Source organism: Epinephelus fuscoguttatus, linkage group LG14, assembly GCF_011397635.1.
Source record: "Epinephelus fuscoguttatus linkage group LG14, E.fuscoguttatus.final_Chr_v1".
Lineage (NCBI taxonomy): Eukaryota > Metazoa > Chordata > Actinopteri > Perciformes > Serranidae > Epinephelus > Epinephelus fuscoguttatus.
Window position 1 is genome coordinate 55960 of NC_064765.1, and position 27318 is coordinate 83277.

The following is a 27318-nucleotide window of genomic DNA, read 5'->3' on the forward strand; positions in this document are numbered from 1 at the left end:
GTGAGGGTCCTAAGGACAGAGGGATGTTGTATGCTGTAAAGCCCTGTGAGGCAAATTGTGATTTGTGATATTGGGCTTTATAAATAAAATTGATTGATTGATTGATTGATAGTCGAGTTTCTGTACTTGGACAAACTTATCAGGACTGACGACACAGATCCATCTGAGCTGGCAGCCTGAGGCTGGATTATAAACTAAACTTGCACCAATTAATCGGCAGTGCTCGGAATTGGGACAGTTTTCATGTGATCGGCCATGACCTGCGATCAGTCTAAAATATGCTGATTTTTTTTTTACCAACATTCTTTTTATTGTTATCACAACATAACAACGAAATACAAAGAAATACAATTACATGTCTTGAACAAACATGTCAACCCCCCTCCCCGCCCTTTCAAATTATTCCAATTCTTGGTTGGGGATCAGGTTAGTGAGTTAGTCCATTTTAGTCCATTGTATAGGACCAGAACAGCAGTTTCCTCCTGAGAGGAGTTTGGCCGTCTGACGCTGCTGCTCTCTTCTGCCATGGCAAATTAAACTCTCATTACGCCTTCGCACGGCGCATTTAAGGGCAAGGAGAGGGGCTCTTTTGATTGGTGTGATGTGTGTAAAACCCACTCCACGCCTTCTCTCCTCCCTCTTTCCGACTTGCGCAGGTAGGAGGGACGGAGGTGGGAAAGAGGAGTAGCTGCGCCAGCACGCACGGTGTGACAAACTTGCAAAATCCGCCTGGCCACACCCAGTTGGCGAAGCACAGGTGCACTGCACCCCCGCCTCACCCAGTCTGCGAAACTAGAGCCCATTATGTTGATCAGTACTGTACGTCATCTATTGCATGTCTGTCCGTCCTGGAAGAGGGATCCCTCCTCAGTTGCTCTTCCTTAGGTTTCTACCATTTTTTCCCTGTTAAAGGGTTTTTTTGGGGAGTTTTTCCTGATCAGCTGTGAGGGTCATAAGGACAGAGGGATGTCGTATGCTGTAAAGCCCTGTGAGGCAAACTGTGATTTGTGATATTGGGCTTTATAAATAAATTTGATTGATTGATCGATTGATTGATTGATTGATTGTCTTGTCTTGTCTTGTCTCGTCTTGTCTTACAGTAACTGACTGCCTTTGGACAGGTATCCTGGTACTGTCTGGTCTTGTCTCATCCCGTCTCGTCTTACAGTAACTGACTCAAAAGCATCAAATATAGTGTCAAGAACTCAGTATTCTTTTTTCAGTTCCTCTGTTATAAAACTACATAACAACATGGCCGCTCTCTGATATAATAATACTGATGTGTGACTATACCTTGACCTCCTCTTTGAACTGCTCCTCCAGCTCCTGTATGAGTCTGATGATCAGACATTCTGCCTCTTTTCTGAAGGCTCTCACTTCCTGTGGACTGGTGTCCTTATAGACGTCCATGTGCTCCCTGCAGGAGGACAAACAGCATCACTGATGGAGGTTACCACGTTTCGCATTTTACTGTACTGCAGTATTTTTTACATCATCAAACTGAAGACTGTCATACTTTTACTTAAATGTAACTTCAATATTTTTAACCTGAACCGTGTTCTCACATGTTATGCTATAAATACAGTCTGGTGGTGATGGTTAAATAGTTTACATAAATACAGTCTGGTTCGGTGATGGTTAAATAGTTTATATAAATACAGTCTGGTGGTGATGGCTAAATAGTTTATATGAATACAGTCTGGTGATGATGGTTAAATAGTTTATATAAATACAGTCTGGTTCGGTGATGGTTAAATAGTTTCTATAAATACAGTCTGGTGGTGATGATTAAAAAGTTTATATAACAGTCTGGTGGTGATGGTTAAATAGTGTATATATACAGTCTGGTGGTGATGGTTAAAAAGTTTATATAACAGTCTGGTGGTGATGGTTAAATAGTGTATATATACAGTGTGATGGTGATGGTTAAAAAGTTTATATAACAGTCTGGTGGTGATGGTTAAATAGTGTATATATACAGTCTGGTGGTGATGATTAAAAAGTTTATATAACAGTCTGGTGGTGATGGTTAAATAGTTTATATAAATACAGTCTGGTTCGGTGATGGTTAAATAGTTTATATAACTGCAGTCTGGTGGTGATGGTTAAATAGTTTCTATAAATACAGTCTGGTGGTGATGATTAAAAAGTTTATATAACAGTCTGGTGGTGATGGTTAAATAGTGTATATATACAGTCTGGTGGTGATGATTAAAAAGTTTATATAACAGTCTGGTGGTGATGGTTAAAAAGTGTATATATACAGTCTGGTGGTGATGATTAAAAAGTTTATATAACAGTCTGGTGGTGATGATTAAAAAGTTTATATAACAGTCTGGTGGTGATGGTTAAATAGTGTATATATATAGTCTGGTGGTGATGATTAAAAAGTTTATATAACAGTCTGGTTCGGTGATGGTTAAATAGTTTATATAAATACAGTCTGGTGGTGATGGTTAAATAGTTTCTATAAATACAGTCTGGTGGTGATGATTAAAAAGTTTATATAACAGTCTGGTGGTGATGGTTAAATAGTGTATATATACAGTGTGGTGGTGATGGTTAAAAAGTTTATATAACAGTCTGGTGGTGATGATTAAAAAGTTTATATAACAGTCTGGTGGTGATGATTAAAAAGTTTATATAACAGTCTGGTGGTGATGGTTAAATAGTTTATATAAATACAGTCTGGTTCGGTGATGGTTAAATAGTTTATATAACTGCAGTCTGGTGGTGATGGTTAAATAGTTTCTATAAATACAGTCTGGTGGTGATGATTAAAAAGTTTATATAACAGTCTGGTGGTGATGGTTAAATAGTGTATATATACAGTCTGGTGGTGATGATTAAAAAGTTTATATAACAGTCTGGTGGTGATGATTAAAAAGTTTATATAACAGTCTGGTGGTGATGGTTAAATAGTGTATATATACAGTCTGGTGGTGATGATTAAAAAGTTTATATAACAGTCTGGTGGTGATGGTTAAATAGTTTATATAACAGTCTGGTGGTGATGGTTAAATAGTTTATATATAGTCTGGTGGTGATGATTAAAAAGTTTATATAACAGTCTGGTTCGGTGATGGTTAAATAGTTTATATAAATACAGTCTGGTGGTGATGGTTAAATAGTTTCTATAAATACAGTCTGGTGGTGATGATTAAAAAGTTTATATAACAGTCTGGTGGTGATGGTTAAATAGTGTATATATACAGTCTGGTGGTGATGGTTAAAAAGTTTATATAACAGTCTGGTGGTGTTCTTGATAAAAAGTTTATATAACAGTCTGGTGGTGATGATTAAAAAGTTTATATAACAGTCTGGTGGTGATGGTTAAATAGTTTATATAAATACAGTCTGGTGATGATGGTTAAATAGTTTATATAACTCCAGTCTGGTGGTGATGGTTAAATAGTTTCTATAAATACAGTCTGGTGGTGATGATTAAATAGTGTATATATACAGTCTGGTGGTGATGGTTAAATAGTGTATATATACAGTCTGGTGGTGATGATTAAAAAGTTTATATAACAGTCTGGTGGTGATGGTTAAATAGTGTATATATACAGTCTGGTGGTGATGGTTAAATAGTTTATATAACAGTCTGGTGGTGATGGTTAAATAGTTTATATAACACAGTCTGGTTGTGATGGTTAAATAGTGTATATATATTGTCTGGTGGTTTTGATTAAAAAGTTTATATAATACAGTCTGGTGGTGATGGTTAAATAGTTTATATAAATACAGTCTGGTGGTGATGGTTAAATAGTTTCTATAAATACAGTCTGGTGGTGATGATTAAAAAGTTTATATAACAGTCTGGTGGTGATGGTTAAATAGTGTATATATACAGTCTGGTGGTGATGGTTAAAAAGTTTATATAACAGTCTGGTGGTGATGGTTAAATAGTGTATATATACAGTCTGGTGGTGATGATTAAAAAGTTTATATAACAGTCTGGTGGTGATGGTTAAATAGTTTATATAAATACAGTCTGGTTCGGTGATGGTTAAATAGTTTATATAACTGCAGTCTGGTGGTGATGGTTAAAAAGTTTCTATAAATACAGTCTGGTGGTGATGATTAAAAAGTTTATATAACAGTCTGGTGGTGATGGTTAAATAGTGTATATATACAGTCTGGTGGTGATGATTAAAAGTTTATATAACAGTCTGGTGGTGATGGTTAAAAGTTTATATAACAGTCTGGTGGTGATGGTTAAATAGTGTATATATACAGTCTGGTGGTGATGATTAAAAAGTTTATATAACAGTCTGGTGGTGATGATTAAAAAGTTTATATAACAGTCTGGTGGTGATGGTTAAATAGTTTCTATAAATACAGTCTGGTGGTGATGATTAAAAAGTTTATATAACAGTCTGGTGGTGATGGTTAAATAGTGTATATATACAGTCTGGTGGTGATGATTAAAAAGTTTATATAACAGTCTGGTGGTGATGGTTAAAAAGTTTATATAACAGTCTGGTGGTGATGGTTAAATAGTGTATATATACAGTCTGGTGGTGATGATTAAAAAGTTTATATAACAGTCTGGTGGTGATGATTAAAAAGTTTATATAACAGTCTGGTGGTGATGGTTAAATAGTGTATATATATAGTCTGGTGGTGATGATTAAAAAGTTTATATAACAGTCTGGTGGTGATGGTTAAATAGTTTATATGAATACAGTCTGGTGATGATGGTTAAATAGTTTATATAAATACAGTCTGGTTCGGTGATGGTTAAATAGTTTATATAACTGCAGTCTGGTGGTGATGGTTAAATAGTTTCTATAAATACAGTCTGGTGGTGATGATTAAAAAGTTTATATAACAGTCTGGTGGTGATGATTAAAAAGTTTATATAACAGTCTGGTGGTGATGGTTAAATAGTGTATATATACAGTCTGGTGGTGATGATTAAAAAGTTTATATAACAGTCTGGTGGTGATGATTAAAAAGTTTATATAACAGTCTGGTGGTGATGGTTAAATAGTGTATATATATAGTCTGGTGGTGATGATTAAAAAGTTTATATAACAGTCTGGTGGTGATGGTTAAATAGTGTATATATACAGTCTGGTGGTGATGGTTAAATAGTTTATATAACAGTCTGTTGGTGATGGTTAAATAGTTTATATAAATACAGTCTGGTGATGATGGTTAAATAGTTTATATAACAGTCTGGTGGTGATGGTTAAATAGTTTATATAAATACAGTCTGGTGGTGACGGTTAAATAGTTTATATAACAGTCTGGTGGTGATGGTTAAATAGTTTATATAAATACAGTCTGGTGGTGATGGTTAAATAGTTTATATATATACAGTCTGGTGGTGATGATTAAAAAGTTTATATAACAGTCTGGTGGTGATGGTTAAATAGTGTATATATGAATACAGTCTGGTGGTGATGGTTAAATAGTTTATATAAATACAGTCTGGTGGTGATGGTTAAATAGTTTATATAACTGTAGTCTGGTGGTGATGGTTAAATAGTTTATATATATACAGTCTGGTGGTGATGATTAAAAAGTTTATATAACAGTCTGGTGGTGATGGTTAAATAGTGTATATATGAATACAGTCTGGTGGTGATGATTAAAAAGTTTATATAAATACAGTCTGGTGGTGATGGTTAAATAGTTTATATAACTGCAGTCTGGTGGTGATGATTAAAAAGTTTATATAACAGTCTGGTGATGATGGTTAAATAGTATATATAAATACAGTCTGGTGGTGATGGTTAAATAGTTTATATGAATACAGTCTGGTGATGATGGTTAAATAGTTTATATTAATACAGTCTGGTGGTGATGGTTAAATAGTTTGTATAAATACAGTCTGGTGGTGATGGTGAAATAGATTATATAAATACAGTCTGGTGATGATGGTTAAATAGTTTATATTAATACAGTCTGGTGGTGATGGTTAAATAGTTTGTATAAATACAGTCTGGTGGTGATGGTGAAATAGATTATATAAATACAGTCTGGTGGTGATGGTTAAATAATTTATATAACGGTCTCGTGGTGATGGTTAAATAGTTTGTATAAATACAGTCTGGTGGTGATGGTTAAATAGTTTATATAACAGTCTGGTGGTGATGGTTAAATAGTTTGTATAAATACAGTCTGGTGGTGATGGTGAAATAGATTATATAAATACAGTCTGGTGATGATGGTTAAATAGTTTATATAAATACAGTCTGATGGTGATGGTTAAATAGTTTATATAAATACAGTCTTGTAGTGATGGTGTTCTGATGAGCTGAAGACAGTTTTTAACCCTGACAAACAATAAACTTTAGTTTGAGCTTTTATTCTGAAGGTAAAAACATACAGAGGCATTACTTCCTGCTAGCTTAGCACATGTCTGAACAAGCTGTATGTTGCCGTGCAGCTGTGGCAGTGAAACAGGAAGCTCCTGCTGAGTGAATGACAGATTGTGGTTTTGGAGGCGTGCTGAGTTCGTTGGTTCATCATGGTGCCTCATGGGTAATTTCAGGAAGTCATGTGACTTACTGTAAAGCAGTGAAGCTGTTGATGTATGTAATATGATACTGTGTCCAGAGAGGCTGTGGTCTGACAGCGCTGCAGAGATGCCTGAACTCTGTCTCAAACCTGGAAAGACGAGGAGACTCAGATCAGTTTTTTACACTCACTTCCTGTTTAGATGGGACTGAACGGAGACAAGCCTCCGGGGAGGATGGGAAGAATAACAAGAACACAGAGTTTAACATAAAACATCCTGTCATCAGATGAGATACAGTCTGCAACGTAATGAAGCACAAGTACTCAACAGTCTGGGGGCACTTTTACTTCAGTGGAGTATTTTCATTTTATACCTTACAACATCCCAGAGAGAGGTTTTACTCTTTATTTATCAAACAGCTTCAGTTCAGTCACAGATCCAAATTATTGATATTAAATATATTTTGAATTAAATATATTTTATATGAATAAATATAAACAAGATTATAAATACTGATGTTTTACTGGTCCAGCAGTCATTAAAATGAACCTTCATCAACTGCAACATTAAACTGATCAACACATTCATGCATCAATAATTAACGTAACCTTCTATAACAGGTATTTATGCATGATGAGTGCTTCTATTTTACTTTGATGCTAATTCTTTAATAGTGTGTCAGATTCAGGGGGATTACAGATTACTGATTACTGATTACTGATTACAACCACCTGAAACTTCTCCTGGTTAGAGTTCCGTCAGTATTGAGGAGCTGATTTACACCAGGAAAAATAATGTGGAGGAGCTGAATGGAATCTGTGGTTGGTTGTCCATTCTGGGCTACTGTGGAAACATGGCAGTTGTTTTCATTCTGAGGTAATAAGAACACAACCCAGAATTTGTACACCAAGGCACTGATACTTTTACATGTAACGCAGTATTTGTACACCAGGGCACTGATACTTTTACTTGTAACGCAGTATTTGTACACCGTGGCACTGATACTTTTACTTGTAACGCAGTATTTGTACACTGTGGCACTGATAACTTCACTAGTAACACAGTATTTGTACACCAGGGCACTACATTTACTTAGAAGACAGTATTTGTACACCGTGGCACTGATAACTTCACTAGTAACACAGTATTTGTACACCAGGGCACTACATTTACTTATAACGCAGAATTTGTACACCGTGGCACTGATACTTTGGTGACACTGGAGTTCAGTCAAAAACAATGTTAGTCATAAATCACGTTATTCAACAGGAAAACCCCGCAGCATGGTGGTGATTGCACATGTTGGAGTTTGTTTTCGTCTTCACACCTCCGCCATCCTCTCTGACTTCTCCTCGGATATATTTAAAATGTATTTGGGGTTTGTTGTGAGCAGGGTGGTGATTGCACATGATGGAGGGCAGGATCCTGTTTTTGGTTTGTTGCCGTCACACCTCCACCTTCCTCTTTCTTCTTCTGATATTTTTGGTGTTTACTGTGAGCAGGGTGGTGGTTGCACATGTTGGAGTTTGTGGCTGTCACACCTCCACCTTCCTCTTTCACTTCTTCACTGATATTTTTTTTTACTGTAGGTGGTGTGTTATTTTATTCCTGCTCAGACAGTTGGACTTCTTTTTCCGGCCTGCTACTGTTTGACCTTTGACCTCTTCACTAATAACTGAATCATCAAGACGTGAAAATGATCCTGTTCTATTGGTCTTATAGATCATTGAATTAATTATAATGAATAATTCTGTGACGTGCACCAGTGAATCATCGTACTTAAACAGCTTGTCAAAACAGTCAATGATCTTCCTGTTCTTGGACAGTTCGACCTGAGTGACGCTTTCGACACAACTGATCACAACATTCTGTTAAATAGACTTGAAAACCATCATCCAGAAACACAATGTACCCCACCTTTAGATACTGATGATACACAGCTGTGTGTCTCAGATAACCTCAGTCCTGAACTGAACGAGCTGTAAGATGCACTGACAACCTCAACGACTGGACGTCTCAAAACTTTCTACAACTAAACAAAGGCAAAAGTGAAATTATGGTCGTAGGTCCAAAAATACAAAAGCAGGAGACCGTTTCCATGTTATCATTGTTTTCTGTAAACCACAGTGAGTGTGTCTCTGAACTCTTAAGCATGTCCGTCATGACCACCATGACTGTCATGACCGTTGCGACTGTCACAGCCGTCACCACACCAGCTTTCTACCATTTAAAAAACAATGTAGTGAAGCTCTTAGACGTTCTGTGTCTTTATTTAACTTTTCTGATTTAAAGGAAATGGCCACTTTAGAATGAAAATACAGACAGTACTTACTGACCCTCATGCCGACAAGAAGTCCAGTGTAGTTTTTTAATCCACAAAACAAAAACTCTGCTAATGCATTTCAAAAACGTCAGAACGGCTCGTCCATCGTAATCCAAGTGCCTTGAAGCTGTGGCATGCAACACTGACTTGAAAAGACATAATTTACTCCACTTTAATAGCATCCTTTCTGACCGTGGTCAGTTAGCCTGCCTTGTAGGCTGCTGTGTTTACATGGCAACTCACACGAGACTAGCTGACGGCTAGTGGTGGTGCTAGTTCTCAAGTCTCGTGTGAGTTGCCATGTAAACACAGCAGCCTACAAGGCAGGCTAACTGACCACGGTCAGAAAGGATGCTATTAAAGTGGAGTAAATTATGTCTTTTCAAGTCAGTGTTGCATGCCACAGCTTCAAGGCACTTGGATTACGATGGACGAGCCGTTCTGACGTTTTTGAAATGCATTAGCAGAGTTTTATTACATTTTCAAAATGTGGGTTCCATGCACTTCAAGCGTAGCTGTTATTCCGGCTAGCTGTTATCCTCCAATACCCCGAAGGAGTTTTGTGGATTAAAAACTACACTGGACTTCTTGTCGCCATGAGGGTCAGTAAGTACTGTCTGTATTTTCATTCTAAAGTGGCCATTTCCTTTAATGTTTCTCTGCTGAGGTTTAAGTTTAAGTTTAAGTTAAGTTTTTTTAGTTTATTAATCCCTCTGAGGGAAAATTCAATGTTTTCACTCTTGCTTGTCAATTACACACAGGTCCGAAAGACACACACATGCACAAACAGGACCTATACATGCACAAAGTGGAGAGATGTCAGAGTGAGGGGGCTGCCCTTGGTGAGGCACCCCGAGCGGTTGGGGGGTTCGGTGCCTTGCTCAAGGGCACCTCGGCAGTGCCCAGGAGGTGAACTGGCACCTCTCCAGCCACCAGTCCACACTCCATATTTTGGCCCGGACGGGGACTCGAACAGGCGACCCTCCGGTTCCCAACCCAAGTCCCTATGGACTGAACTACTGCTGTTTGATTTACTCTACCTCCTCTTCAGTGACTTTTGTCTGAGGAAGAAGCCTCTTTAAATGTGACCTATTTTAAATGTGACCTAAATAAACTGTGATCTACGTCGCTGATAAACTCATTTTTATTAATTGATAAATCTCTTTAAGAACTCAAATAATCAGATTAGATTTCAGCTGAAAACTTTGTGTACATTTAAAACATCTCCCACAGATCTGTTCATACTCGGACTAAAAAGTTGTTTTGTTTTAAATAATGCACATCTTCTAAATACTGATGTCGACGCGACATCTGTTCAACATACAGTGTGTCTCTTTGTTAACGAACCTTTTAGGAAACTCTTTCAGCTCTATGAGGCAGCATGAGATCACTTCCTGTTCCAGCTCAGCGTCAATGAGTCGAGTGTTTACAATGTTTCCCTTCACTTTCTGTAAAAACACAAAACACACAGTTTAATAAAGAAACATATGAATGAAACATTTCTTTCTCTTCCTGTAGATACTTTATTTTAAACAGACTCAGTGTCAGTGAGGCAGTTCAAATGAAGCTCTCTGCTGCCCCTCTGTGGTCAAATCACAGCACTGCATCAAAAATTAAATGTCCACGAGTCATTTAACTTCAGCTGAAAGACCATCTGACTTTTGGACAGGATGTTTGTTCAGCAAGTCAAACAGCAACAACACACACACACACACACACACAAAAAAAACACACAAATAAATAACATATAATATTACTAATAATACATAATAATAAATAAATACAACTAAAAGTCCCACTAAAAACAAACAGTAACAATGCCAACAATAAACACAAATAAATAATAATAAATACCAAACATAGTCAAATAAAAACAAAAGTAAACAAAAACATAACCTTGACACACATTTATTTAATAACTGCATTTACAATTAACTATATATAAAGATTATTATCATTTTTATTGTCATTATTATTGTTAGGAATAAAATTCAATGTGTCTTGTTTTAAAACATTTTAAAATTCAAATAGTTAAAAAATGTGAGTTTCTATATTTAAATTAAAACTGTTTTCCTCCTGTATGAACCAGGGCCGACTGCTCTGAGACAACAAGGGAGGCTGAACTTCCCCTAAAAGTTCATAGAAGAAATGGTCAAATATGCACTATTGAATTTACATTAAAACAAGAATTTACATTGCATTAAACGTGTGCTAGGATGCGTTTCACATCACAACTATGATATTCAAACGTCAGCTGTTTATCACCAGTTTTCAAACGCAACCTCCCTGTCATACATTCTCTTGTCAGCGCGGTGGACGCGGAGCCTCCGAGCATTCCTATGAGACAGCGCTGAGCAGGTTTGTTTCATGCAGCAAAGCGAGATGCTCATTGGATAAAGGCTCAGCTTCCCTGGGACCTGATGGAGCAGTAGGCGGGAGAGGACGCTCGGTGTCTGCATGATGATTGGAGGAATTGTCTAAAAGGCTGAACCCTTCTGTGATTGCCAGCGCTTCGCATTTCGAGCTCAGTCCCATGCGGATATTTGTGAGTGGAGTTTTCTGACAGAGTGCCGTCCAGAGTTCCTTATTTCCATAAACCATACAGCTCATTTTCACCGTTAAACCCATCTGAGAATCTCTGAGGTGTGTGTTGCTGTGGTTCTGTGGCATGAGTGTGGTTGAAAAATGGCTTCAATTAAATGTTCCTTTTATAAGTTACTGCCTCACTACAATATGACACATGTTATAATGTAAACTCGAAGTGAGCCTCCCCTGTTTGAGAGACCAGCAGCCACCACTGGTGTGAATGCTGCTTTTTATTTTACATAGAGTCATCGACTGTTAATATCAAGTTATATACACACACACACATATATATATATATATATATACAGATAGATAGATAGATAGATAGATATAGATATACACATATATACAGTACAGGCCAAAAGTTTGGACACACCTTCTCATTCAATGCGTTTTCTTTATTTTCATGACTATTTACATTGTAGATTATCACTGAAGGCATCAAAACTATGAATGAACACATGTGGAGTTATGTACTTAACAAAAAAAGGTGAAATAACTGAAAACATGTTTTATATTCTAGTTTCTTCAAAATAGCCACCCTTTGCTCTGATTACTGCTTTGCACACTCTTGGCATTCTCTCCATGAGCTTCAAGAGGTAGTCACCTGAAATGGTTTTCCAACAGTCTTGAAGGAGTTCCCAGAGGTGTTTAGCACTTGTTGGCCCTTTGCCTTCACTCTGCGGTCCAGCTCACCCCAAACCATCTCGATTGGGTTCAGGTCCGGTGACTGTGGAGGCCAGGTCATCTGCCGCAGCACTCCATCACTCTCCTTCTTGGTCAAATAGCCCTTACACAGCCTGGAGGTGTGTTTGGGGTCATTGTCCTGTTGAAAAATAAATGATCGTCCAACTAAACGCAAACCGGATGGGATGGCATGCAGGATGCTGTGGTAGCCATGCTGGTTCAGTGTGCCTTCAATTTTGAATAAATCCCCAACAGTGTCACCAGCAAAACACCCCCACACCATCACACCTCCTCCTCCATGCTTCACAGTGGGAACCAGGCATGTGGAATCCATCCGTTCACCTTTTCTGCGTCTCACAAAGACACGGCGGTTGGAACCAAAGATCTCAAATTTGGACTCATCAGACCAAAGCACAGATTTCCACTGGTCTAATGTCCATTCCTTGTGTTTCTTGACCCAAACAAATCTCTTCTGCTTGTTGCCTCTTCTTAGCAGTGGTTTCCTAGCAGCTATTTGACCATGAAGGCCTGATTCGCGCAGTCTCCTCTTAACAGTTGTTCTAGAGATGGGTCTGCTGCTAGAACTCTGTGTGGCATTCATCTGCTCTCTGATCTGAGCTGCTGTTAACTTGCCATTTCTGAGGCTGATGACTCGGATGAACTTATCCTCAGAAGCAGAGGTGACTCTTGGTCTTCCTTTCCTGGGTCGGTCCTCATGTGTGCCAGTTTCGTTGTAGCGCTTGATGGTTTTTGCGACTCCACTTGGGGACACATTTAAAGTTTTTGCAATTTTCCGGACTGACTGACCTTCATTTCTTAAAGTAATGATGGCCACTCGTTTTTCTTTAGTTAGCTGATTGGTTCTTGCCATAATATGAATTTTAACAGTTGTCCAATAGGGCTGTCGGCTGTGTATTAACCTGACTTCTGCACAACACAACTGATGGTCCCAACCCCATTGATAAAGCAAGAAATTCCACTAATTAACCCTGATAAGGCACACCTGTGAAGTGGAAACCATTTCAGGTGACTACCTCTTGAAGCTCATGGAGAGAATGCCAAGAGTGTGCAAAGCAGTAATCAGAGCAAAGGGTGGCTATTTTGAAGAAACTAGAATATAAAACATGTTTTCAGTTATTTCACCTTTTTTTGTTAAGTACATAACTCCACATGTGTTCATTCATAGTTTTGATGCCTTCAGTGAGAATCTACAATGTAAATAGTCATGAAAATAAAGAAAACGCATTGAATGAGAAGGTGTGTCCAAACTTTTGGCCTGTACTGTATATATATACATATATGTATATATGTCCAGTGGTTTTGACGGGACTTTGATGATAAAATATATTTTTAACATAAAAGGTTTCTGATTTTTGGATTTCATTTAGAAAAAACTGAATCTTTAATAAAAAGTCATTTGAAGAAGAATTGAAACATCACGAGGTCAAACAGCTGACTGTGTCCTACCGTCCAGACGTCCATATGAACCTGAGAGTTGAAGAAACCGTTGTCGTCCTTCTCTGGAATCCTGCTGTGCGTCCAAAACTCCTCATTCTCCAGCTGAATGAGTCTGTCCAGTGAAGACCTCATGTCCTCCTGCAGTCAGAGACAGGATCGTCTCTGAGACATGACTGAGCTCATCTGAACCTTCTCACTTATGATATTCAAATGTTTAATTATTGTTGTTTCCACTGGATTCAGTCACAGGCGTTCTTTTCTTAAAAATTCACTTCAGGGTTTTTCTACTTTTGTAATGTGGCCAAAATTAAAGTGTCCAAACTGAAGAGCAGCTCGTCTCCTAAAAATCAGTCCTCACGTTCATATTTTATTATAACTACATTTTATTTATTTAGATTTTGGCTCTGTGGCTGAAATCTGAGCAAAAAGAATGAAACTTAGATTCTGATTTAAAATTAAAATAAATGTTTTCATCTTATTTTAGGAAACATGATTTTATTCTTTGGTTGGAAGAAAAACATCCATCCACCAGATGTCCTCGGACTTTCTCTCCTTTAACCATCACCTGATTGCCCTGTCCACCTGCTCACCTGACTACCTGCCCATCCGTTCACCTGAACGCCCCGCCCACCTCACTCTGATTTCACAGATAAACAATAAGCTGTGAAGAAAACAAAGCCCCTACACTGTGTGATTTATCCTGACTTCACATAAGCAGAGGAAAACTGCACTAGCTGCCAAGCTAATTAACACAATGTAAAATGCCATAGGCTTGTACTCATAACGTTAGCATGTTGTACTTGTGGAGGAGATGTGTCCAGATAAAGACAACATCGGCGTAGAGACGACATACCGCCATAAATCTGCCTTCACTCCTCACCAGTTTGTCAGAGATGTGATGCTGCTCGTTTGTCTCGTGTTTTCTTTCTTCTGTTTCTGTCACTAAATTTGAAATTGTTTCTGACGGTGAGACAACATTTTCCTTCACTTTGGATTTAAATGCCTTAAATGACTGAATTTATGAGTGTGTGTTTTTGGGCTCTTCATGTCCTGACAAATTCATTATCTCCATGTTGAATCTAAGCTGATGAAGCTCTGAGTGCAGGAGGAGTTTTTATCTTGTGGATCAAATAAACATTTTGATTCCAATGCAGAGAACTGAACAATCTGCTTAGGAGAAAATAAATAAACTGTCAGACATTGTGATGTCAAAGTCGTCTCACCTTCACTCTGCAGCAGTACTTGTCTTTGAGCTGCTTCAGGAGGTCGTCCTCCAGCTGCAGAGCGACGGTCTCGTCCTTCATGTCTGGCTGCAGGGAGACGCTTCCCATGATCCTCTCACTGTCAGGATGAAACCAGATACATTTAACAACGTTTACTGTCGCCGCTTACGGATGCTGACGACGTGTTGCTTTATGTCGGGGAAGAAATCAAGTTCAAAGCTCTACAGGTTCAGATTTCACCTCAACCTTTGTGATGAAACATGAACTTCACTGATCCTCAGATTCTTAAAAGTTTCCTAAAAATCCAACCAGAGTTTATTTTCACATACGTGTCTTTTTTCTTCTGATTTGAGAGACACGTGGACACAACCTAATTTCAGTTTCCCCATTTTGGCCTCTGGAGAATGTTGTGCTTCTGTTTTTATCCATTTATTTTTGCTCTCCGGATGTTTGGAGCGGAGCTCAGTTTTTTTGGCTCAGTTGTGACCTGATTCAACAAATCATGTCAGCAGCAGCAGTGTCGCCTTCTCTTGATCCTTTTGACATGTGTCTGCACATCTTTACTGTCAGAGATGATTTTTAAACACTGTTACAAGCCATCTGAAAACGATGTCTGTCTGTCTGTCCATTTCCTCATAAATATTCAGACTCTGATTCAGTGAACACACTGCTCTGTTACAGCTTGCATTCAGGGCGTTGTAAGATAAGATAAGATGCCTTCATTGTCACTATATACAGTGATACAGTGAAATTTCAAGTGCCCTCACAGTGACATTTGAGACTTTACATACATTATGTGAATTCATATATACACACGTACCCTGGTGAAACCATCCTAATCTCGCAAGCTCAACTTCTGTTTTGCTCCACAGATCAGTCTGGCCATGCAGCTTACTGGGCCAGTCACAACCGTTTATTACTTTGGGGGCGGGCACGTCATCAGAATAGGAGGGACAAGGAGCAGAGTGAATGCATTTCGTAAACAACCAACATGGCTACTGATTTTGAAAGTGCCTATGGTAAATGTGTTGAACGAACTGGAATGTACATTTTCTTTAAAAGCAGGACAAACGGCTGCACTGAAAGCTTTTATTGAAAACAAGAATGTGTTTGCCGTCCTTCCTACACGGTTTGGTAAAAGTTTAATTTACCAATTGGCTCCATTGATCGGGAAAAACATGGGACTCAGTGAAAACCCAGTGGCTAAATATTTAATATGACCAGGATAAAATAAGAATTAAGGCTCAGTGTTAATAACCTTTGATCATATGAAATTCACTGGGAGAAAACTGCTCCAATCACAGTGCACTCTGCCCTTACTCCACGCCGCAACAGACTGCCTCGCTGTGAGGAGACTGAACAGCAGTCAGGCATTGCTCTGGCCTCTAGCACTACCGTAAGAAACCTCAGAGTGATATCAAGATTTGTCTTTTAATTCTCATTTAAAACAAACCTCACGGACTGCATTTTTTCATCTGCGTAATATTGCGAAAATTAGGCCTATCCTGACCCGAAAAGATGCAGAAAAATTGGTCCACGCTTTTGTTACCTCAAGGCTGGATTACTGTAACTCTCTATTATCAGGTAGCTCTAGTAAGTCCTTAAAAACTCTCCAGCTAATTCAGAATGCAGCAGCACGTGTACTAACAAGAACTAAGAAACAAGATCATGTTTCTCCTGTTTTAGCTTCTCTGCACTGGCTCCCTGTAAAATCCAGAATTGAATTTAAAATCCTACTGTTAACTTATAAAGCTCTAAATGGTCAAGCTCTGTCATATCTTAGAGAGCTCATAGTGCCATATTATCTCACCAGAACACTGCGCTCTGAGAACGCAGGGTTACTCGTGGTCCCTAAAGTCTCCAAAAGTAGATCAGGAGCCAGAGCCTTTAGCTATCAGGCTCCTCTCCTGTGGAATCATCTTCCTGTTACGGTCCGGGAGGCAGACACCGTCTCCACATTTAAGACTAGACTTAAGACTTTCCTCTTTGATAAAGCTTATAGTTAGGGCTGGCTCAGGCTTGCCCTGTACCAGCCCCTAGTTAGGCTGACTTAGGCCTAGTCTGCCGGAGGACCCCCCTATAATACACCGGGCACCTTCTCTCCTTCTCCCTCCCTCTCTCTCTCTCTCTCTCTCGTATCCTATTACTGCATCTTGCTAACTCGGCCATACTGCATGTCACTAACTCGGCTTCTTCTCCGGAGCCTTTGTGCTCCACTGTCTCTCAGATTAACTCATATCACAGCGGTGCCTGGACAGCGTGACGTGTGTGGTTGTGCTGCTGCCGTGGTCCTGCCAGATGCCTCCTGCTGCTGCTGCTGCCATCATTAGTCATTAGTCATACTTCTACTGTTATTATACACATATGACTATTGTCACACATGTATACTGCCAGGTATTAATACATACTTTCAACATATTGTACCGCAGTAGCCAGAACTATAACTATAATATTATTACTTTCAATAATGTTGTTGTAAGCTGCTGTCATTACGTGCATCTCTCTCTCTCTCTCTGTCTCATTGTGTCATACGGATTACTGTTAATTTGTTATGCTGATCTGTTCTGTACGACATCTATTGCACGTCTGTCCATCCTGGAAGAGGGATCCCTCCTCAGTTGCTCTTCCTGAGGTTTCTACCATTTTTTTTTCCCCGTTAAAGGGTTTTTTGGGGAGTTTTTCCTGATCAGCTGTGAGGGTCCTAAGGACAGAGGGATGTCGTATGCTGTAAAGCCCTGTGAGGCAAATTGTGATTTGTGATATTGGGCTTTATAAATAAAATTGATTGATAGATTGATTGATTGACTAGTCTCACTTTGGGCGAAAAAAGTGACCTGGCAAACATTGTGTTGGTAAAACAAGTTCTGGGAAATGGCGGGAAATCACACAAACATACACACATGGAAAATTAGGTACGATGTTTGTGTGAGAAAGAGTATCAATCATTCATTCATTCATTCATCTTCTAACCGCTTCATCCTCTTGAGGGTCGCGGGGGGGCTGGAGCCTATCCCAGCTACATCGGGCGAGAGGCAGGGTTCACCCTGGACAGGTCGCCAGACTATCGCAGGGCTGACACATAGAGACAAACAACCATTCACGCTCACATTCACACCTACGGACAATTTAGAGTCTCCAATTAACCTAGTCCCCAAATCTGCATGTCTTTGGACTGTGGGAGGAAGCCGGAGTGCCCGGAGAGAACCCACGCTGACACGGGGAGAACATGCAAACTCCGCACAGAAGGGCTCCCACGCCCGGGATCGAACCGGCAACCCTCTTGCTGTGAGGCGAGAGTGCTAACCACCACACCACCGTGCCGCCCTTAGAGTATCAATCAATCAATCAATCAATCAATCAATTTTATTTATAAAGCCCAATACCACAAATCACAATTTGCCTCACAGGGCTTTACAGCATACGACATCCCTCTGTCCTTAGGACCCTCACAGCTGATCAGGAAAAACTCTAAGAATGTTTGTTGAACTGCTCTGCTGTGCTGTCTCGTTGTGGTGTGTGTGTCGTTGGAAGCTGTGTTCACAATAAAATACCTGCTAAAGGCTGTGAACTGACATCACGTCATCGAGAGGGAGGTGGAGGGAGCGAGTTAGGGGGAATAAGGCAAACGGATCAAAGCGGAGGGAGCGAGGTGAATGGAGCGAGGTTAATGGAGTGAGGCTGAGGGAGCGAGGTGAAGGGAGTGAGGTGGATGGAGCAAGCTGGGGGAGCATGGTGGGGGGGCAAGTTGGATAGAGCGAGGCAGACAAAGGGATCAGACGGAGGGAGTTGGGGGAACGAGGTGGAGGGAGGGGGGGTGGAGTGAAGTGGATGGAGCGAGGCAGAGGGAGCGAGGTGGGAGGAGCAAGGTGGGAGAGGGAGGCAGGGGGAGTGAGGTGGATGAAGCAAGGCAGATGGAGCAAGGTGGGGGAGTGAGACAGGGAGAGTGAGGCAGATGGAGGGAGGTGGGGGAACAAGGCGGAGGGAGCGTGAGGATGGAGTGAGGTGGATGGAACGAGGTGGAGGGAGTGAGGGGTGGGTAGCAGTTAATTCTTATTTCATGTGTGGATTGAAAGGGACAGCGGAGTGAGGCAGAGAGAGGGAGGTGGATGAGGTGGTGAAATACTGTGTCACTGTAGTAGGGGTGTTCATGTGCTTTTGGTCATCTGTTGGGAGGGGCTAAGCACGGGGGGGGGGGACTTTCATATTCAGCCATTTTGTTTTTAGTCTTTGCTTCATCAGCATTGATGATTTCTTTTTCTTTCTTTGTTGTAAACAAATTGTCCGAGGTAAATCTATACATGAAGGTTACAGATAGAAAAAAAAACAACAAAAAACAGCTGGTCCCTGTCGTTTTTTTTTTATCAAACTCACAGGAAGAACAGCTGGGGACTGTTTTCAGCAGCAGATTGATGTGTGTAACCTGCAGTGTGTTTATACTGACTGTGACTTGCTTACGGAGGAAGTAGAGACATTACACCGGCAGCTGATCGATTGATTTGGTGTTTTATATTAAGAATCAGTAATCTGATGAAACAACTCACCTCCTGTAGCGGTTGATGATCCAGTCCAGCAGAGCGTGCAGGTCCTTCAGCTCCGTCACCTGTGGCTCCAGCTTCTTCAGGTGCTGCCCGACGACTTTGTGGTAGCTCCTGACGTAGGTGCTGAAGACATTGAAGCTGGGCGGGTACGACCACCGCAGCTCCCGCTTTACCTTCTCCAAGTCCTCCACGATGGCTTTACCCAGCAGCCCCAGGTGAACTGCCAACCAGGATGCGTTCTGGTCCTTACACTCCAGGTGAATGCTCTCTACCTTCACCTTCACGCCCTCGCCCACCGCCTCCCTCCAGGTCTCCATCCAGCCACCCTGAAGCCCACCGGGTTCCTCCACCCTCCTTTCTTCCTCCTGGATGATTCGGGCCACAGGAACCAGCAGCCCTTTGTTTCTGGAGGGAAGAGAGTTGGAGTTGCGTACAATGGCGTTGATCTTGTTCCTCAGCTCGCTGTACAGGAGGTTGAGGTCTTTTTCCTTCTTGGCCAGCTCCATGGGTGAATCCTCGCCACACCGTGCCTGCTGCTGCTGGAACTCGTGCCGCAGGGCTAGCAGGTTCAGGTGAGCCTCCTCCAACACCTCCATCTCTATCAGCTTATTGATCTGCATCACTGGAGACACAAAGACAGAGGACAGACAGCCTCTGAGGACAGGTTAATACAAGGAAAGAGAACAGGGGACAGACGAGGGAAGACTGATGCTGTCGTCATGAACTCTGCGCTCTGAGAACAAAGGGTTACTCGTGGTCCCTAAAGTCTCCAAAAGTAGATCAGGAGCCAGAGCCTTCAGCTATCAGGCTCCTCTCCTGTGGAATCATCTTCCTGTTACGGTCCGGGAGGCAGACACCGTCTCCACATTTAAGACTAGACTTAAGACTTTCCTCTTTGATAAAGCTTATAGTTAGGGCTGGCTCAGGCTTGCCCTGTACCAGCCCCTAGTTAGGCTGACTTAGGCCTAGTCTGCCGGAGGACCCCCCTATAATACACCGGGCACCTTCTCTCCTTCTCTCTCTCTCCTGCCTCCTGCTGCTGCTGTTATCATTAGTCATAATTCTACTGTTATTATCCACTGTCTCTCAGGTATTGCAGTGGTGCCTGGATAGTGTGACATGTGTGGTTGTGCACATATGTGCATACACATATGACTATTGTCACACATGTATACTGCCAGATATTAATACATACTTCCAACATATTGTACCACAGTAGCCAGAACTACAACTATAATATTATTACTTTCATTAATGTTGTTGTAAGCTACTGTCATTACCGTCTGTCCTGCATCTCTGTCTCTCTGTCTCTCTCCCTCTCTCTCTCTCTCTCTCTCTCTCTCTCTCATTGTGTCATGTGGATTACTGTTAATTTATCATGTTGATCTGTTCTGTACAACATCTATTGCACGTCTGTCCGTCCTGGAAGAGGGATCCCTCCTCAGTTGCTCTTCCTGAGGTTTCTACCGTTTTTTCCCTGTTAAAGGATTTTTTGGGGAGTTTTTCCTGATCAGCTGTGAGGGTCATAAGGACAGAGGGATGTCGTATGCTGTAAAGCCCTGTGAGGCAAATTGTGATTTGTGATATTGGGCTGTATAAATAAAATTGATTGATAGATTGATTGATCAGTTCATCTGTCCTGTCAAACAATCTGTGAGTCCCCTGGACGTCCCCAAGACATCAGAGAGCATAGACTCCTCTCTGAGGACAGACACTGACTGTGGTGACCAGGAATAAGACTACTATGAACAGTGTCTTCTCTCTGAGGGAGGACAGACACAGAGACACCAGCGTCCACCATCAGCAGTAGCTTTTGTTGCCTAAACAGAGACAGATGAGCTGAACGTACAGACAGAGGAGGAGACAGGAAGTTGTTTGGGGACATGAGCAGAGAAAAGGTTTGAACACATAACAAAAATCTTCATGTGTCATTGTCCCTGTGAACTGAGGGACAGTCTTAAAGTGTCAAACCTCAATCATCAGTGAAAATACAAGATGAGACAAGCCTTGCAACGTTATAAACACAGAGTCAACAGATGAGATGGTGTCTCGTCTCTATGTAACGACTTGGCGATCTGCTGCCCCCTGGTGGACCAACAAAGAACATCATCATCATTTGACAGAAGAGGAGACGATGTTTGGATGTGAGACGCAGCACGTCGTGGACAAATGAGGTCAGACTGTACCTGACAGCGGTGTGTGAGGGATTTCTGGCAGCGTGTACGACTCCTCCATCTCCTCCTTCACCTCCTCGCCCTCCTCCTCCTCTTCCTGTCTCTCCTCCTTCCTGTCCTCCGCCGAGCCCTCAGAGACGGTGATGAGCTGCCCCCGTGTGGATCTGTTCTTCCTAAATGTCAGACTTCGACGAATTGATGCTCCTTTTTTAATGAGTGAGTCACCGAACGCAGAGATGTTTGGATCTGAAAAAGAAAGACAGTTTATAGAGACACAGACATGATGTGTGGTGTCCTCATCACTGCGGCCTGTTTGTTTGTTTGTTTACAACCCCGGAGATGTTGAAAAGTAATTGTTTTTTTATAATCCTCAGACTGTCTGTCCTGTGCAACAGATTACAGCAGGCTAATATCACTTTACTGTCGTCTTTAATTTAGGGACAAGTGAGACTGAACCTTCGTCCATCATCAGACTGTTTCATCATTAAAACTCAGGTGTGATCAGTCAGAACAGCTATGTGTCGTTCAGGTTCCTCTTTAGAGCTCCGCTGTGACATATCCATAAGGATTACAGATTACTAATTACTGATTACAGATTACAACCATCTGAAACTTCTCCTGGTCAGAATTCCTTCAGTGTTGAGGAGCTGAATTCTCCACAGAGGAACAAACAGAGCAGCTGATTTACACCAGGAAAAATAATCTGTGTTTGTCTGACGCTGTCGTCACAAAGGAGCTGAGTGTGGACACGTGAATGTCTCTATCTAGAGTCAGTGTTTGGTTTGTCCACTCTGGGCTACTGTAGAAACATGGCGGTGCAACATGGTGATCTCTGTAGACGAGGACCTGCTCCCTGTGTAGATATAAACGACTCATGCTGAGGTAACGAGAACACAACCATTCTGATTTTCAGATCATTGAATCAAACACAACCATCAGATTAGATTTAAATCTTTAAAGCATTGAGTAAAACACAGACATGTCAGACACTGGCATATGACTTCTTCTTCTTCTTTGGGCTGCTCCCTTTAGGGGTCGCCACAGCGAATCATCTGCCTCCATCTAACCCTATCCTCTGCATGCTATTCTCACACACCAGCTGACTTCATGTCCTCTTTCACTGCAACCATAAATCTGTGTTCTTTTTCTTGGCCTCTCGCCTGGCAGTTCCAACCTCAGCATCCTTCTACCGATATATTCACTATCCCTGAACATGTCCAAACCATCTCAGTCTGACTTTATCTCCAACACATCTAACATGAGCTGTCCCTCTGATGTCCTCATTCCTGATTCTCTCCATCTTCGTCACTCCCAAAGAGAACCTCAGCATCTTCATCTCTGCTACCTCCAGCTCTGCCTCCTGTCTTTTCCTCAGTGCCACTGTCTCTAAACCAAACATCTCTGGTCTCACCACCATGTTATACACCTTTCCTTTTAATCTTGCTGCTACTCTTCTATCACACATCACACCTGACTCTTTTCTCCACCTGTTCCAACCTGCTTTCACATGTCTTTCACCTCTTCTCCACACTCTCCGTTGCTCTGGACTGTTGACCCTCAGTACTTAACATCTTCCACCTTCTTTATTTCTACTTCCTGTAACCTCACCATTCCACTTGGGTCCTTCTCATTCACACACATGTATTCTGTCTTGCTATGACTAACCTTCATCCCACCTGCTCCCTGCTCTCAGTGCAGGTCACAGTGTCATCTGCAAACATCATAGTCCATGCAGATTCCTGTCTGACCTCACCTGTCAACCTGTCCATCACCATAGCAAACAAGAAGGGGCTCAGAGCTGATCCTTGATGCAGTCCCACCTCCTCCTTAAACTCCTCTGTCACACCTACAGCACACCTCACCACTGTCCTACAGTTCTCATACATGTCCTGCACCACTCTAACATAATCTTAATCACACAATGGTTTTGAGACTGGCGGTTTATTCTGCAGTGAAAACAGACAGTCCATCTTCATGCCGTCTGTCAGCTGTGAACTTCCTGCTCATCGTCAGGTTCACACCTGGATTTACAGTTTCTATTATTGTTTGCATGTTTATTGTCTTCGTTCTGTCTGTGATAAACACGTGTTCACCTTCTGTCTGAGACGCTCTGTTTTAGTCTCCTGGCTCTTTAAGCCTCGCCCTCTTGAAAAAGCCCAGTCTGCCTTGATTGGTCAGCATTTCTGGGTCTTCCACATCTTGTTGTTTCTGCAGTCAAGGAACGACTGTATCACAGTACAGCGGCACTAAACCGAACACCATCCCTTTAAAGGTCACAATAACAGCCTATTAACACACTCGGACATTTTCATCACGAGTCTGATCTGATATCTGCAATTTCAACGTCAGAAATGAGGACACGTTTATCTGACGTTAGCATGTAGCTACATGTAGCAGTGTGTGTAATATATTGTTTTCCTGACGTTAGCATGTAGCTACATGTAGCAGTGTGTGTAATATATTGTTTTCCTGACGTTAGTGTGTAGCTACATGTAGCAGTGTATGTAATGTAATGTTTCCCTGATGTTAGCGTGTAGCTACATATAGCAGTGTATGTAATGTAATATTTCCCTGATGTTAGCGTGTAGCTACATGTAGCAGTGAGGGTTTTACTCTCAGGGATTGTTTTTACGTACATGAACATCTGACATGATGACATCATATTTATATCTGACAGAAACAAATGAAACCATTACAGGTCTGTTTAAACTAACCTGGATCCTTTTTATCCACGGAGTGAATGTAAAAAATAAAATCAGTCAAACTTTAATTTCCTGTCACTGATATGAAACAGAAAGTTAAACCCTGGCCCAGATTTTAGAGACTTTTTTTTACCTGTCTTTGAACGCGACAGACTTTTGCCTTTCTGCAGATTGATGTTGCTCTGATTGTCCTGTGTGCTCTGGAAAAGACACTGGTCTTCGATGGTCTTCAGAGGAGACATCACTGGAGAGTCAGCACTGAGACCTGACAGACAGACAGACAGACAGAGGGACAGACAGAGGGACAATGTTTGAGGCGTCAGATATCAGCCTCAGTCTAGTCTTTCAGGTTCATATTTACAGACTGTGTTTGAACGTGACGTCTGTCGATGACCTCACTCTGACCCACCTGAGGAATGTAAACATCACAGTCTGACTCACATCCACACTTTCAAAATAAAAGTCCACCTTCAAAATAGAAGTCACTGCTGAGTTTAGAGAAATAAATTTGTCCTTGTGTGTTCTGATAAAACCCACAGGACAGACTGACTGACAGACACACAGACACACAGACAGGACATGCTCTGAATCTAACAATTAAAATCAACCAATGAAGCTTCACTCTTCAGTTTTGCAGGGATTTACAATGGTCGCACCTGCTGCCTGTGACAGCTGACACACAGCTTGCACACAACTGACCCCAACCCAACCAGACCCTTATGGCCCCTGATGGCCTCGACGGAGAGGTGACGAACACGGACGGACAGGTGACGAACATGGACGGAGAGGTGACGAACATGGACAGAGAGGTGACGCACATGGATGGAGAGGTGACGAACATGGATGGAGTTATGACACCGCCTGGGTTTGCCAAACTGCAGGCTGCACTGCAGAGGGCTATGGAGGAAATGGCTTGGTTTAGCGGCACCTTATCAAACCTACAAGTAGATGTAACCAATGTCAAGACCACTAAAATTAAAATGGATGTGGCAGCCATCTTCCAACGACTCGATGAGGCTGAGTCAAGGATTTCTGAACTAGAAGATGAAAATGGGCCAGGTATGCCAGCTCCACGCTGGCATACCTGGCCATACTTTGCTTCACATGAAAGGGGGAAAAGGTGAGCTTCACTGACCGTCGTAAGGCATTGGAGCTGCTGTCTGAGATGGGCCGCGAGTTAACGGAGGCTGGCACCGGCCAGTCAGACCTGGGGTGAAAGACCAGGACAACAATATCAGCATCCGATGAACATCTTTTTTGACCAAGGTACCTTTTAACCGTTTGTTTTCTGGGAAAAACTGACACAATCAGAAACCAGAAACAAGTCGTTTTTTTCGTTTTTGGCAAAAAAAAAAAAAGGGAAAGTATATACAAATGAATAGAGGATAGTATGTAGCCTATGATACATGCTATATACAGTATAGCACAATGCTACATGTACAAAACGCTGTATGTTATATACAACACAGTGTTTCTTGGAATCTGATAAACTGTTCAATGCTGTTAAAACACGTTCAGACTCTTAAAGAAACTCACTTTCACGCTCACTCATAAATATTAATAATCTCCAGTATTAGACTATATGAATTATGTTCCATCAGTGCGACCAATCACATCAATAAAGATCATTATTCATTGATCCTACATGTCTAAAGCTTCACACAGATTTTTATAATTTTAACTGAGTTTACACATTGTTTGCAATAAACATTTCAGTGCAGGTGCTGCTCTGACAGACTGACTGCTGTCTGATCCATGTGCACAGAGGCACAGACTTCCACTTGCAATAAAAATGACAGATTTTTTATTCTGAGCTGAGAGTGAATTAATTCTGTGTAATATTTGAAAGTGAAGACAAAAGACGATGTTCAAGGAAACGATGCGCATAAAATCAGTAGCCTAACTTTAGATAGTCCAGAATAACAAACTAATATCCAGCCAGGGTTTGGATTGTGGTGGACAGTAAAAGCTCTGCTATTTAATGCACTCCGATACAGACTGAATGAATGAGGAAATGAAACAGTGAGAGGGAGGAGACAGAGAAAGACTCAGGGTTTATTGAAGAAAATTTGCTCCTGACCAGGTTAGGTTCACAGACTCAGTTGCCATTGTAACTGACACCGGGCTTCAGTTACCTCTCTTTCTGGAGCTGAAAACCAAGAGTTTTATTTATGGTTAACAATGGCTACTCAGAGTTTGTCTGGAATAGCTACGCCGCTGATCTAGTCAGTCTGCTAGAGTAGACCTGAAAACTAGATGGTTGTTTTTACTCCACCATAGCAGGTAGTGTGAATCTCTAAACTGTCTGCACAATTATTATTATTATCAAGTGTCTCCATGTGACCACAACTGAGGGGAAAGTCCAGTAACAGCTTAAAGGATAACTTCGGTATTTTTCAATCTGGGCCCTATTTCCCCATGTGTATGTGTACGTATGATTCATAGGTACAACTCATTTTAAAATTGGTTCAGTATTGAGGGAGGCGGATGCAGCCGGCAGCCGCGAGGTAGATATGGGGGAAAATGCGTCCCGTATAAGTTTGTGCATTAAAAGTGCTTTTTTTCGCCACTGACCGGTTCAGATCGCCAGTGCTATCTCTGGAAATAGCATACTAAGCGTTTCCCTGACCCTTCACTTCCTCTGGGCTGTGACGTCATCTCGTGAGAGCTTTGCTTGTTGCCAGAAGAAAACAGAGGAGCCATACTGAGCGCCGCTCAGAGTGGCATTGGTTGTCCCAGAGTACAGTTGAGAGTTTTACTGCATCGGTATCATGGCTGCATATTTATTTTAAGAATGAAGATGAGCCCTTTTATTACGATGGCTGCCGGTACTTATTTGAGCCCGAGTATACGTACGAGGAGTTCCTACAAATTGAAGAGCAGACGAGGATAGAGAGAGAGGGCCAACGAGCAGACGAGGGTGAAGCAGCGGCTGCACGAACGCGAATCTCTGTGGACTGATGGCGCTCCTGTGGTTGCTGTGACTCCATGCCCACAGAGGAAGAATGTCTGTGTTGCAATGAGTGGGACCTGCTGCCCAATACTCATGGTCTCGATGTGTCCTGGGATGAAACAGAAACTACCAAACGCTGTGTAATTGCGTTAGAGGATTTCCCCCCTCTGATCAACAGTGCAGTGCTGGATACCTTTTTTCA

General features: G+C 41.4%; 2 protein-coding genes across 12 annotated transcripts in view; both read right to left on the minus strand.

Moving 5' to 3' along the window:
* The window catches only part of exoc3l4 (exocyst complex component 3-like 4), a 59216-nt gene that overhangs the window by 20571 nt on the left and 11327 nt on the right, over positions 1-27318 (minus strand). For 8 of the 10 annotated variants that reach the window (XR_007450869.1, XM_049595782.1, XM_049595781.1 and 5 more), the window contains 8 exons: positions 24297-24428; positions 21474-21707; positions 19291-19909; positions 14750-14867; positions 13536-13664; positions 10143-10243; positions 6523-6621; positions 1294-1417 (listed from right to left, as the gene is read on the minus strand). Coding sequence is in view for 9 of the 10 variants with exons in the window: in XM_049595782.1 (XP_049451739.1) it covers positions 1294-1417; positions 6523-6621; positions 10143-10243; positions 13536-13664; positions 14750-14867; positions 19291-19909; positions 21474-21707; positions 24297-24428 (1556 nt within the window). In the remaining variant the exon portion in view is untranslated. Of the gene's footprint in view, positions 1-1293; positions 1418-6522; positions 6622-10142; positions 10244-13535; positions 13665-14749; positions 14868-19290; positions 19910-21473; positions 21708-24296; positions 24429-25298; positions 25366-27318 lie in introns of those variants that run through there. The other 2 variants (XM_049595786.1, XM_049595784.1) reach the window with 2 other exon arrangements.
* si:dkey-177p2.6 (uncharacterized protein LOC568712 homolog) overlaps positions 1-27318 on the minus strand; it is a 208984-nt gene that overhangs the window by 14622 nt on the left and 167044 nt on the right. The gene's annotated exons all lie outside the window — the stretch shown is intronic.